This window comes from Gavialis gangeticus, unplaced genomic scaffold (genome assembly GCF_001723915.1).
Source record: "Gavialis gangeticus isolate Ggan-Ray unplaced genomic scaffold, GavGan_comp1, whole genome shotgun sequence".
Lineage (NCBI taxonomy): Eukaryota > Metazoa > Chordata > Crocodylia > Gavialidae > Gavialis > Gavialis gangeticus.
In genome coordinates this window covers 21,476,728-21,489,737 of record NW_017728995.1, presented here as the reverse complement: position 1 = coordinate 21,489,737, position 13,010 = coordinate 21,476,728, and the positions used below count along the sequence as shown (strand labels likewise).

At 40.8% G+C, this 13,010-nt stretch overlaps 1 protein-coding gene across 2 annotated transcripts in view; it reads right to left on the bottom strand.

Moving 5' to 3' along the window:
* The window catches only part of NAALADL2 (N-acetylated alpha-linked acidic dipeptidase like 2), a 989,869-nt gene that overhangs the window by 544,614 nt on the left and 432,245 nt on the right, over positions 1-13,010 (bottom strand). For both annotated transcript variants that reach the window (XM_019503319.1, XM_019503318.1), the window contains exon 5: positions 9,665-9,784. In XM_019503319.1, coding sequence (XP_019358864.1) covers positions 9,665-9,784 — 120 coding nt within the window. The remainder of the gene's footprint in view (positions 1-9,664; positions 9,785-13,010) is intronic.

Sequence of the window (13,010 nt, the reverse complement as noted above, 5' to 3'; positions counted from 1 at the left end):
TCCCCCCGTCCCCTACTTACTGGCACAGAGTCCAGGTTCAGCTCCCTGTGGTGGTGAGCAGGGACTGTCCAAATCTCTGAATCTCTCCAATGCTGTCTGAATCTTTTCCAAATTGATTCAGAGAGCTTCAAATCAATTCAGACCTTTTTATTGGTCTTCCGATTCAATTTGGATTTGGAGATTCACCTGCCAAATCAGCCTGAATCTCCTCCAAATCAAATCAGCACCCGAAGCTTTGCACAGCCCTAATAGCTACCCTGATTTTGTGCCCAAATCCCTGAGCCGATGTACAGCCCCATGGACAGTTGTGTGGCTCACTGTGGCATAAAGGTGTGTCAGCATACTGTTAAAAGCACCTCAATTTCAAGTACCAGCCATGATGAAAATGTGATTTTCCTTTACCCACATTAACATAGATTCATTTTAAAAGACTGATAGCTACAAAGAGCAACCAAGCATACACAGCATCTAGAGTGTTTTTCAAATGGTACTGATCTGAGTCATCCTAATGTATCACAAAGAAAGTAATATTGCTACCAGGCAGAGTTGTATGCTTTATAAATCCTCTGGATACAAAGTGGCCTGTTTTTTCTGAATAAGGGATTTTGAAACTTTTGAAATCTGCCTGGAGATTAGTAAGCAGAGAAATTGATTATTAAGAAATATCTACTGTGAAATGAAAAATAAGTCTTTAAAAAAAAACAACAACAACAAAACAACAAGCCTGAAGTGTATCATTACAATAAAAGGCTGATCAAAAAGGCACTCAAAAGCTTTTTATGGCAAAACCCTAAAACAAAATAACCTACCACGGCATATATTACAGAGTTAAATACGCAAGAAATAAGGGCATGTTTAAACATTTATTTTACCAAGAAACAGAGGGCCTAATGCTTTGATCATTAACACAGGAAACATAAAACAAGAATCATATGCTGTGATACTCTAAACTGGCCCTTTTTTGTTAGTGTAGGGCCAATTATGGTCATAAAGAGTGTCAACAGGGTTTGCAGCATACTGTATTACTAGTAGCTCATACCTGTGAAAACAAGCACAAATTAATGGAACTGTGATATCCAACTGAGTGCCCACGAGCCCCACAATTTGGTCTCCTTAATGCTCCCCATTTCCTTCATCTCCATCTCTCTTCCCCTGGGCAGCTGTTGCCCTCAGTAGGCTACAATAAGAACATGATAGCAGCTGTAAGTGGGTATATACAGGACTAGAGCAAGAAAAGGTATTCACATTCAAGTGCAGTCCAAGATCAAGAAATGATTCCTGCTCTGTTCCAGGGTATCAATGCAAAGAAACTGCATGCTATCTTATACGGAGCCAAGGCAGCTTTTCTTAAGGCCTTGTTGCCAGGGGGAGGGACAACGTGTGCATATTCAAAAGACAATTGTAGGTCTCCAAGAAAAACGATCTGCTTGCAGATACCTTTCAGCACCTACTTAGCTACATGGCCCCTAAAGTCTAAATTGAGGCTAAAAGTTTCTCTCCTTAGCTAGCTCTGCTGGACAATTTCCTCAGATTTGAGCCATTTCACTTGACTTTGCTCCATTTATCAGGATTCTGGCACTCAGACCATAAACCGGATGATTGCATTTACTACTCACTTACTTTTTAAGGGCTTGATAAAACAGCAAATTATGTCTGGGCTCCACACCTCCAAAATCTGCACAAAGCCTCAGAAGCCCCCACAATCAAATGTGACCACCTCAGGCAAGCTTCATCTTTGCAGAAAAGACGTATGTATTTTTATTTAATTTGGACCCTGGTACATAGTAACAGGAGGAGGCTGGCTCTAAACCAGTCACTCTTCCTTGAGAGCCCAGCGTTTCTTAACATGAACAGAGCCAGTTTTTCAAAGGATACATTAGGAATATGCAGTTAATTTGCAATTAAACACCCAATTGAGCACACAAATATATAGAATTATTTTTCTAAGTGAAAATTAAGTGATGAGTGCTGCTGAAAATAATGAACTATATACCCACCCATATAGCTAACTCAGAACTCAGGGTCCAATCCTGTAATAGGAAGTCCAGGGTACTCAGTAATCCTGCAATGGGACTTCATCAGCAACCCAGAGGCAACTGGAAGGGCATGGCCCTCTCTTAGGAGGCCAATTGTGCATGCAAAACAACAGCAGGTTTTTAAAACATTTAGGGAAAAATTGTTGTGTCAGAATTGCACAGTGATCAATAGTTTCTTTTGCTCATTAACTGATACATCCCCTCATTTACTCTGCTAATAGTTCTTTTCTCCCCCTGTTTAAGCAAACCCAGGGTTTTCTAACCAAAAAGGAAATAAGTAGGAGGCAAAAGTGGAATTTTATTGATGAAACTAAAATGTTAATTACTTCAGAATATTGACAAGTTGTTTTTATAATGCATTTTCCCCTACAATTCTAATTCCTTCCAGGTATCCGTTGTACTTTATCAAGCCCCAGCCTTGAATACATAGCACTCATTGTTTTACAAGAGATTTCCTCCTTTTTAAAAATGAACCTGTGCCCATTTGCACTATCAATGAGGACTTCTTGCTCTCCTCTCATTTATACCTACACATTGGATCAATAGTGTCGCATGGGAAGATTTGTCAGTCATTTTGCGTTAACTCAAATGACACCTGGATTCACATGTGCACCAGAGCTCCTGTGCTGAACCTAGGGAGGCAAAGTTGGGGAAATAGTATCTTTCCATCACCTGGAAACAAGTTAGATGTCAAATTAATAGGCTCAGTTTAGATTCTGCTGGCTGGCCACATGTTACTGGAGGCTGTTGTGCTGGCAGAGAACAACAGAGCAGTGTAGAGATAACCTTTTCTGATTTGTGTGTGTGTGTGCCAACACTAAATACCCCTAAAATCTTAAAGGGATTTTCTGTTCCCCTTTTCATGGAGAGGCCACAAAGCAGGCAGTGTGCACCAAATCATCCAAATGTGTACTATGTCTGTTGTTAACCACCAGGGTTGTGAACACAAAAACTTAGACCTGGCCCAAGGATGGCCCACCTGAATCAGGAACTGAGAAAAGGCAGGCAGGCCTCACTTGAATCAAGTGGTATGATGATGGGGCTTTCTCCAGACAGGCAAATAGCCTGTTTCTGAGAAGTCCCTGCCTTGGATGCCCCAAAAAGGGGAGGTCCCTGGCTCTGCGTGAATGCCTTTGCCAGTCCCTGGTGCAGCAAGGAGCCAGGAGGCAGTGCAGAACCTGCAAGAAGCCAGACAGCAGTGATGAAATCAGCACAGAGCCAGGGAGCAACAGGAGCCAACACCCAGCCAGAAAGGGCTAAGGGAATCAGGGCTGAGTCCTCTGCTGTCTCTGGCTCCATGCTGATTCCCCCACCGCTCCCTGGCTCAGCAGGGAAACAAGCAGCAGCACAGGACCCAAACGGGAGCCAGAGTCTGGTGAGGGAATCAGCAACGAGTCCTGGGCTGCTCTGTGGCTTCAAGCTGATTGCCCTGCCAGTCCCTGGCTCTGTGCTGGGTCCCTTGCCGCTGTCTCGTGCTGCACCAAGAGTGGCAAGAGAATCAGCGTAAAGCCTGGGAACACCACAGGACCCAACATGCTGGCAGAGAGCAGCAAGGCACCCAGCATGAGTCACAGCACCCAGGAGCCACCCAGCAGCACAGCATGCAGTACTGGGGGAGGGGGCAGTCAGTAAGAGAGGTATAGGGAGGGCAGGTGATAGGGGAGCAAGGAGTCACGATCAGACCATCACTTGCACCCCTGCTTTTGCTTTCGCTGCCACAGCAGTAGGGGAGAAACAAATATAATTTTTCCATTTACAGAATTTAGTCGGGGGGGGAAGGGAGACTTGTTTTAAATTCAAATTGGTCTTGATAAATATGATAAATGGAGATACAGAGTATGCATATTTCTACTATGCTGAACTAGTCATAAACAATATCTAGTGGAAAACATCTAAAAGGATAGAAAAAAATTAAAACAGGACTATGCGATTAAGAAAAACCCCTGTGATGACACTTTCCCAATATAAAATTATAAAGAATAAACCAGACCTTTCTGTCAATAAAAGTATTGGGATTTTTGCAAATTGTCTCTTTTTAAAGACTGTAATATTGACTATTTGGTAAAGCCTAACTTAGACATACCTGCCAATAATCCCAGCGTCAACATTCGAGCATCCACATTGACAAACTTTATTACAGTTAAAAAGCAATTGTATGCATATTTATGAAGAGGGTGAATTATTAAAATATAGATATTTACATCTTAATTCTGTATATTATTATTATTATTATTTATATAATTACATTTTTTTTTAAGGATATGTGTTAATATGTGCGGATTTTTAAGGCACAGAACTTCAGCCCTCCAGGCTTGTGTGTGTCTATTAAAAGTTAATTGAAGACAGACATTCTGCTTTTTTATTGAAACTCAGCTCCAAATGATTAAATCTTGATCAGCACCTATGATGTTTCTTCTTTCCAAAGTGAACCTGTCCTTAACTGTGGCTGAAGCCCAAAAATAGGTTTTGTATGTTGGAAAGATACCGTTGTTCCCTCCTTTTCTGGAAGGCAAGGTTTCTGCTTGCTTTATATGACCGTAGAGGAAAGATGGGATGCATAAACCACACGGGATCTACACCTTAAATTTTAGAGCTGTTCTTGGAAGAGCGGCACTGAGGAGGTCTCTCTTATTGGGGGGGGGGAGGGGGGGCAGCAGGTGAGGAGATAACTCACCCTCTCCTGAACATGCCAGCATAGGTGGCACAATCAGTACATAGGGTAGCTAATCTGTTGTTAATATTGACAACAGAGGAGGAGAAAACAGACAACAACCAACAAACAACACGATCCCAGGCCCGGTCCCCGGACAGTACAGCTGATGTCTACCCCTTACTAAATCCAGACTCTTTAATTAATCTTTTAGCATTCACCTATTTCCTAACATCAGTTCAGGAAATCTCTGCTGGTGAACTGATTGAGGAAGAAAGTTTAATCGTGGAGCGGTATGTGAGCGACCACCGGTGAAATGAATCGCCAGATTTCACATTCCCAGATTCATGCTGTTTAAAGGTCAGGCAAGGTCATTCGATCTAGGCTGACTTCACATATACCACAGACTATTAAATTAGATCCCATCACCCTTCAATTGAGCCCAATAAGTAAGGCTGTTAGTCTGGATTTGAAGACATCAGGAAAAAGAGAATCCACCACTTCCCATGAATATTTGTTCAAATGATTAATCACCCTCACTGTTAGCAATCACTCTCTTATTTTTCATTTGCCTTTGTCTGGCTTCAGTTTATAGGTGTTGCCTTTCTCTGATAGATTAAAGAGATCTTTGGTGGCAGCCTCTCTTCCCAAGTAGGTATTTCCATTCCATAATCAGGTCATCTCCCAATCTTTTGTTTGATATTCTAGACAGATTGTGATCTTTAAGAGTCTCACACTATAATTTTCTCCAGACAGTCAAACACATTTGCGATTCTTTTCTGCACCTCTCTAATTTTTCTATATCTTTTTAAAATGTGGACACACAAGTGGCCCTCTAGTATTAATCTTAGTATCAAGGTGTCATATACAGAGGCAAGATAACCTCCTTTTCCCGCCACTCACACCTCTCCTTTCTGTACATCCGAGGATTTCATTAGCCCTACTTACTGCAATGAAACCCAGTTATTTATCAAAGTCCTGCATTCTGTAACTATGGCCCATGTTGCAATATGTACATGTTTGTATTTAGCTATATTAAAACACTTTTTGCCTGAATAGGCCCAGTTTATCAAATAACTCGAACAGGGCTATATGGCTGTTCTTCCCTCGCTATTACCCACTACCATACCAATGTGTGACTAATCAAAGGTGGGGCTTCATCTATTCCAGATCATTCATAAAACATGTTGAACATCATTAAAGCCAAATGGTTCTAGTTCTGGGGGTCAGATTCAAACTCTATTTTATTGGAAGCAGCACATAAACTCTACAGCCACTACCATTCCTCAACCTCCCCAGCATTTTCAGGTTTTCTATAGCAGTTCCTAACCAAAACATATGGCCAGATTCAGCAAACCCAATATTCTCACTAAAGAGCATTAATTTGTGTGGGCAATCCCATCAATTTTTGCGGAAACATCTGAAGGGCTCGGCTGCAGGATTTGGCCCTAGCTTATTTTGCAGTCCTCCCTTCTCAGTCAACCCCAAATGCCCCATCATGTAAGCTGTTTTCAAAAGCACTGTAAGAAAATTTGGAAGAGTCCTAACCAAATGCTTTGGTCAAAACTCCCTAAGATTCAACTGTAGATTCAATCTCCACAGTAGTACAAACTACAACTCTCAATGGAATGAGACTGTTTCACAGGTATGGCAAACTGGACCTGCATTTTGTCCTCCCAAGTACTCTGATGTCATTTTTGCCCCCTCCAAAACCCCTAGACCTACAAATGCAGAATCAGAGACCTTGTAAATCCAGATCCTCATCCAAATAACCTTATTAGGGCTCCCTTCTCAAACATGGTCACCCAGTAAATAAAAGGAACTGAACTCTTACTTGCTTAAGTTTCCTTTTGCCAAGAGTGATGTAAGAATCAAGGAAGTGTTTTGGTTGTGGTAACTGCTCCTTTTTCTGCCAGGAAGGATTTATAATTGCTTTCTGACTTACTCCAGTGGCTCAATATGGTGAGAAAGAGAGTGTAGGGTGGCAAAATATATAAAGGAAAAGTAGAAGAGAGAATGATAAAAGAGGAGGCAGAAGCAAAGGAAACAGCATAAAAAAATAAAGGCACATATGCAAAGTCTGCAGGGCAGGGATGAAGCCTTTTGTAGATGGTAGTACAACACATCGTATGGGATCCTAATCTTTTCTGGGACCCCTAAGTGCCACTATAATACAGTAACATCAACAAAGGATTGAGCAACATTAAAACTGGAAAAAATATGTGAGCTAAATATGTAATGTAGGTTACAAACAGAAGAAAGGAATTCTAATTATGGGTTTGTTTGTTTTAGGGGTTTTTTTAAAACTATTTTTGTTTTAACATGCTGTAAAACCAAACATGTGGAAGACAGAGATAAGGAAAAATGGGCAAAAGAAGGGAAGGGGGCAGAGCGCCAGAAATGCAAGCAAGTAAAGGGGCATAAACATTACCAAAAAGTAAAAAAAAAAAAAATGACAGAGCAAAATACCTTTAGGAATGAAATTCTGGCCCTGTTAAATCAAGGGGAATTCTCCCCTAATTGATTTGAGAGGGGAGTCAAACATAGGTATTGTGGGCTGGATGCAGTCCATGGAGCCACTTCATCCAGTCCACCAGGCTACCCGAAGTGGAGGCCACGGCTTGAAGGGGCATAGCTCTCACAGAATCTGGGCCCCTCGGTCCTGGCTGACATAGCCATCAGTGGCAGGGGGGTAAGCAAGGACTGTGCCAACATAGCCTCACCTGCCTTACAGACAGTTGGCCTGCCATCCTTTGTCCTACCACCGCCAGTCCTGCTGCAGTCCCCACCATTGTCCTCGCCACACCTGCCACTGGTGTCACCAATGCCACTCCATGACCTGGGTCAGATCCAGCCCACAAAGGAGTTCTGTGGTCCAAGTCCAGACCAGGACATGGGGTGAGTCTGACACCCTTGCCCTACTCATTGCAAGAAAGCAAAATGCTTTGCATTTAGTATTCCACAACAAAGGTGAATCTGTTTTCTTTTTTTCCCCCAAATATTTTGAGCTAACAAAGATTGAAATTACTGCAGAGCCAAACAAGACAGGTGTCTCAATCTGTGTCCTAAAAATAAGGGCTGAGGACCAAATAAAGAAGGGAAGAAATGATAAATGAAGACAAGGCCAATCTTTCCACCTGCATGTGGTTAGTACCATGGTAGACAGGAATATGTGTGGTGTTTTACTCTGTGACTTACGTGTTTGAAGTCAAGCACATATAATTGTATGTAGACTCAGAAGCTTACACCCAAATGAACGAGCACTCTGCTGACTGGCATTTCCCATCCCAGATTGCAAACTCTGCACCTTACTTAAGCTTCTGCTACCCAGATCCTGACAGCTATTTCATTATTTCTGGCAGCTAACAATGAAACGCAGCATGAGATCTATGTGCAAGGGTGCTGCACAGCAGTTGAACTCTCACAGTGATAACTGACCTTTGGTAAAGATAATGAGATTGGATCTAAATAATTTAGATAAATAGCTTCAGTCATTTTGTTGAAAATGGCATTTTTATAGAAACAAAGACCGTTTCTGTTCACAAAATATTAAGTGGTTATGCTCTGGTCTTCAGTGTGCTTTCAGTGGCCAACAGAACCATTCTGCATTCTTTTAATTATAAAATCTGGAGATGCTGGTCTTTTATAATTGCTTCTGTGAATTGGACATAAAGTGTCTTGTTTAATTATTTACTGGGCCAGCAGCACAGTCTTTCCAAGCACCAAAACAATACCAGGCTTGTTTATAACCTATCCTCAACAGAAAAAACAAATGCTCTATTTGACATCAAGAGCACAAATGTAACTCAGTTTTAATGTATTAGCTGCTAATCAAGCCTTACGTGAAAACAGTGAAATGCGTTTTATTTCGGTGGTGCCAACCGATGCTGGGAACAGAGGCGCGGATGTACCCAGGAAGTAAACAGAAAAGGAGGGGAATGGGAACTAAACAGCATGAGCACTGTGAATTGGCAGCAGCCCTTCCCTAGTCCTACCATGTCTTTGTGGCTCTGGTATAGCAGGGGATGTGGCTGGCCAGCAATGCGAAGGCTGAGCTGCAGAACAGATGCTTTAGGCAGCATGCTGCACAAACACATTTTACAGCACAACACTCCATATACAACTTCTTCCTTGTGAGGGGTTAAGAATAGCAAGCACAACTAAAGGGGCTACTGGCCACCTCTGGTCCAGGCCACGTAGGTATATAATAGATGGAATTAAATCAGGTTAAGTTCTAGTCTCCAGTTTAAATGCTTCTGCCAACAATACCAAAGAGCAAGAATCTCCATCTTTGCAGCCTGCCTAGATGATCCTGTGCTGTGTGTTATTATCATTTCACAGTTTCACTGCCTGTAGCAGCACAGTCGTACCAGAGCCAGAAGCCACAGATTTTGGAGTCAGTCCAGTGGGTTTGGGAAGATCCCCAAAAGCTTGAGATTTAGTCTGGCATGGGCTGTGCTCCACTTCACCTCAGGGCATGTTTAAATTTGTGGCATGCCAAGTACTAGATGTAACGATGTCCGAATCAAAGATTTCAGTCTAGCACGATATGCAAATTTTAGACAGACAAGACTCCAGCAACCCTGGGCTCTCAACTACCCCCTTTTTTTTTTCTTTTTCAGTCTTGGATCCAGTTCCCTCTTTCTTCTAGAGATTTCTTTCTTTGGCATAAGATTTCAGCAGAGAAGGAAAATATGGCACTATCTATGAACCACCTCTGATACTTCATTATAACAATTCAGCAAAAAGGATAATAAAACACCAAACTAGATCCAGCGTAAACAGACACTAGAAATGCTGTGAAAAAAAATGCAGGGAAGATGAAGGAGATGGGTAAATGCCCACAAAGCCTGACCTGTCATTATACAAAGGGGAAGGCTGATGACAATACAAAGCCCCCATTTAGTATTTCCAAAGTAGAAAGCAAAACACAACAGAATATCCCACTCAGCTAACGTATAGTAGACATGGAACTAACCTTATAGAGCAACGGTGATTGTCCGAGCTTCAAAAGTGCAATTTTATTAGTCACATTTGTAATGACACGGATCTGGACCAAATCTTCAACAGTCCCATACTGCACATCGACGAGTTCTGCCTGAAGATGGAAAAGATCGTTTAAACGATACTTAAAGCCACTGACCGAGTAGTTTGCTTTTGCACCTGAAACAGTTACCTCCAGAGTAATACACTAATACATCAAAAATCTACTAGTGTCTTACCTCCATTTCTCAAAGCATGCTTTTAAAATCAAATCCTGAAATTCAAAGAAAGAGAACCTTGCATTTTGTCGCATTATTTTAAAAGTGTATTGTTTTTTATATCCAGAAAGCATGAAAACGACTGGTATTTTGTAACAAAACTGAAATGGGGACAATAGTTTCAGGTAAAATGTAAAGAACTAGTGGTGCACACATTTTACTTGAAGAACACGATAAAAGTAAAGTTGAAGATGTTTTCAGGCTACTGGAAAATATTTCATATTTTTACCTACACTGATAAGCCCATCTGAAAAGCTCTTTCTGAAAGAACATGAAAGTGCAACACCAACTGGGGAGAGAAAATTTACTACGCGTGTATTCACATTTATACACAATTTTGCATTTTTCATCTCAATTCTTCTTTCATGAGTGTCCTTAGAAAATGTATGCTGCAATAATTACTTGGAGCCTTCGAAGTCAGAATGGTTTGAAAGGTTACAATAAAAATATGTAGACTGTTTTTTGAGGAGACCTCTGATCTAGTTCCTTTGTGAAACGTGCCTTTCCCACTTACCCTCAAGCAAACTGAAAATCACAGTGTTTGCTGTTCAGATGAGAGGAACCATATTGAATTTTCCTGAGGCACAAATCAATATACAAAGATACGATAGAGTAATGTGTCAAAGCCATTTGCTTCTGCAATGTGCCTCTCTCATTTATATTCAAGCTGTCTCTCCCCATATCATTCCCACTAGCTAGTCCTAGTTAAGTGCCTCCCACTTCTTGGTTCCTTTTCAACACTACAGAACCATTTATACAAGTCCTGCTGCATTCAACTGTCCTCATAAATTATGATCAAACTTCCAGGTGAATATTGTATCCTGATCACAATATGTACCCTGGTTCTCTAAAGTTAATAACCTTCTCGGGAAGAACTACCTGATTGAAAACTTGCAAAAACCATTATTCAGATTTTTGTTTCCTGAGCACCTGAATGGTGTTGACTGCTGTACAAAGTAATGAAGATGACATGTCCTGTGCTTCAGAGAACTTACAATATAAATTAAATATTGGGTTAAAATGGCAGGGTAGTTCAGCATTTCAATCACACACCTCCAGTTGCAGATAGCATGGATTATTAAAATAAAAAAAATGGTCGGGTATATCAGATATTATTGCAAGCACATGCTTAATTATTAAAGTAAATTAATTACATGTTTTCCACTTGAAGGTACTGCCAGAGGTCCCAATATTCATTATGGGTGTTGAAACAAATGTGTATATCAGCTAGGACTTCTGCCACTGTCATGACTTTAAGGTTCTTACATTCCTGTATTCCACTTTAAATTTCAACTAGTTTTTTCTTACATCTAATTTTACCTTTTGGGAGAGATGGTTACCCACAGAGTACATGACTATCAGCTGCATCACCAAATCCAACCATCTCAGTAAGGTGTCATATAGAGTCAGCAGGAGCACTTACTTAAAAGACACTCAAAAGAAGTTTGTATAACAAAACATCAGAGGGACGAAAGAAATCACTACACTAAAATTTAGTGTGCAGTATTTGAAAGGAAATAAAAGTAACAAAATCTTGGGTAGAACTCCACAGGACAAGGGCAATGGCTGCTACTAAGTGAATTACTAAACAGAGGCTTAGGAAAATTATATAGATTTGGTAGCATGTTTTAGAGACTCAAAGGGGTTTTAATTACACTCGGTATAACCATGGGAAAGCCCCACCCAAAGGCTTCGCTAGAGTCTGGAATTAAGGGCAGAACTTGGTCATTGAAGTATTTAATGACAACTGCTCATTAAATACCTTATAACCTCATTAGTTCAAGGTCAGTCCTTTATGCTTCTTTAGAGCTCCGTACAATGGAGCGAACTTTAAGTACTAACATAATAGATATCATCAACAATAACAACAGAAATGCTAAGGGGCAGTGTTATTTGAAGAACTCTACCCCTGTCAATAATCTATTCAGAAACGTATTTCATTTTATGCATGGTTCAACTCTATTTTAATTATATATATCCCTAACTTGAAAAAGATTAATATAATAAATAAAAAGCAGATGCTGAGTTTTGTTTTTGATTTCAATGATGATTACTGTGTGGCATAATCCTAATCTTATACATTTTAAATATTTTACAGAGACACACATTGGCGGCAAACTATAATAAACTGCTTTCCTTCAGCAGAATAATGCTGCTTAAAAACAAAGAAAAATATCCTTTTATCGGATACTGAAAAAGAACACTTTTATACATGGTTCAGATATGCACTGGTAAATCCTCTTATCCTAAAATTGGGAAGCTACAAAACAATGAGTTATTTCATCCATCTGAATTGGATACTTACTCTTTGAATTGTCCCATGGTATGTAGTTTGAAAGATATGACTATTTAAAACCAAATTGCAGTGTGCTCTATGGAGTTAAGTAGCATCCCCCCATGCATGAAATGAAGTAAAAATAGGTAACACAACAAACATTTTTAGAAGAACAAATCCTTTCACAGTAGATCTATTGTTCATTTTTAAGATGGTGTGTGGTGAGCTGTAATGATATAATTTCAGCCAAAAATTATGTTAACCCTCTCCTTCTGCCCTTCCAAAAAAACCCCCATCAGGACTGCCAATCAAATCCAGCACTTCAAAGTGAGGAGATGCCGCAACAAACTTTCTAGTACACCCTTGATTTGCCCACTGTGTGCATATATATTACGACTGTGCGAAGTGACTTGTATTTGCTACAAATTCAGCTGATTTGGAGGACAGTGATTCAATTCAGTGATTTGAAGCACTGCCACAAATCAATTCAGCCAAATCCAATTTAGAGATTGGGCTGCTGCCAAATTGGCTGAATCTCCGAATCAAACAGGCCCCATCCCTTGCCCACTCTCCTAGCCCCATCAATGGCTGCCCCACCCGGCCCCAGTGTCCTGGATCTTTAAAAAAAACAAAACCCACACTCACCAGCTCCTGCCAGGCAGGGGGGACAATCCCTGTTGTACCCCACTTCCCTGTGCTGCATGGGGGACTCTGCCACGAGCCCCCAGAAGCCCCAATGGCTGCTGCAGCAGCCAGTGAGTGCGGGAATTTAAAAAAAAAAAAAAAAA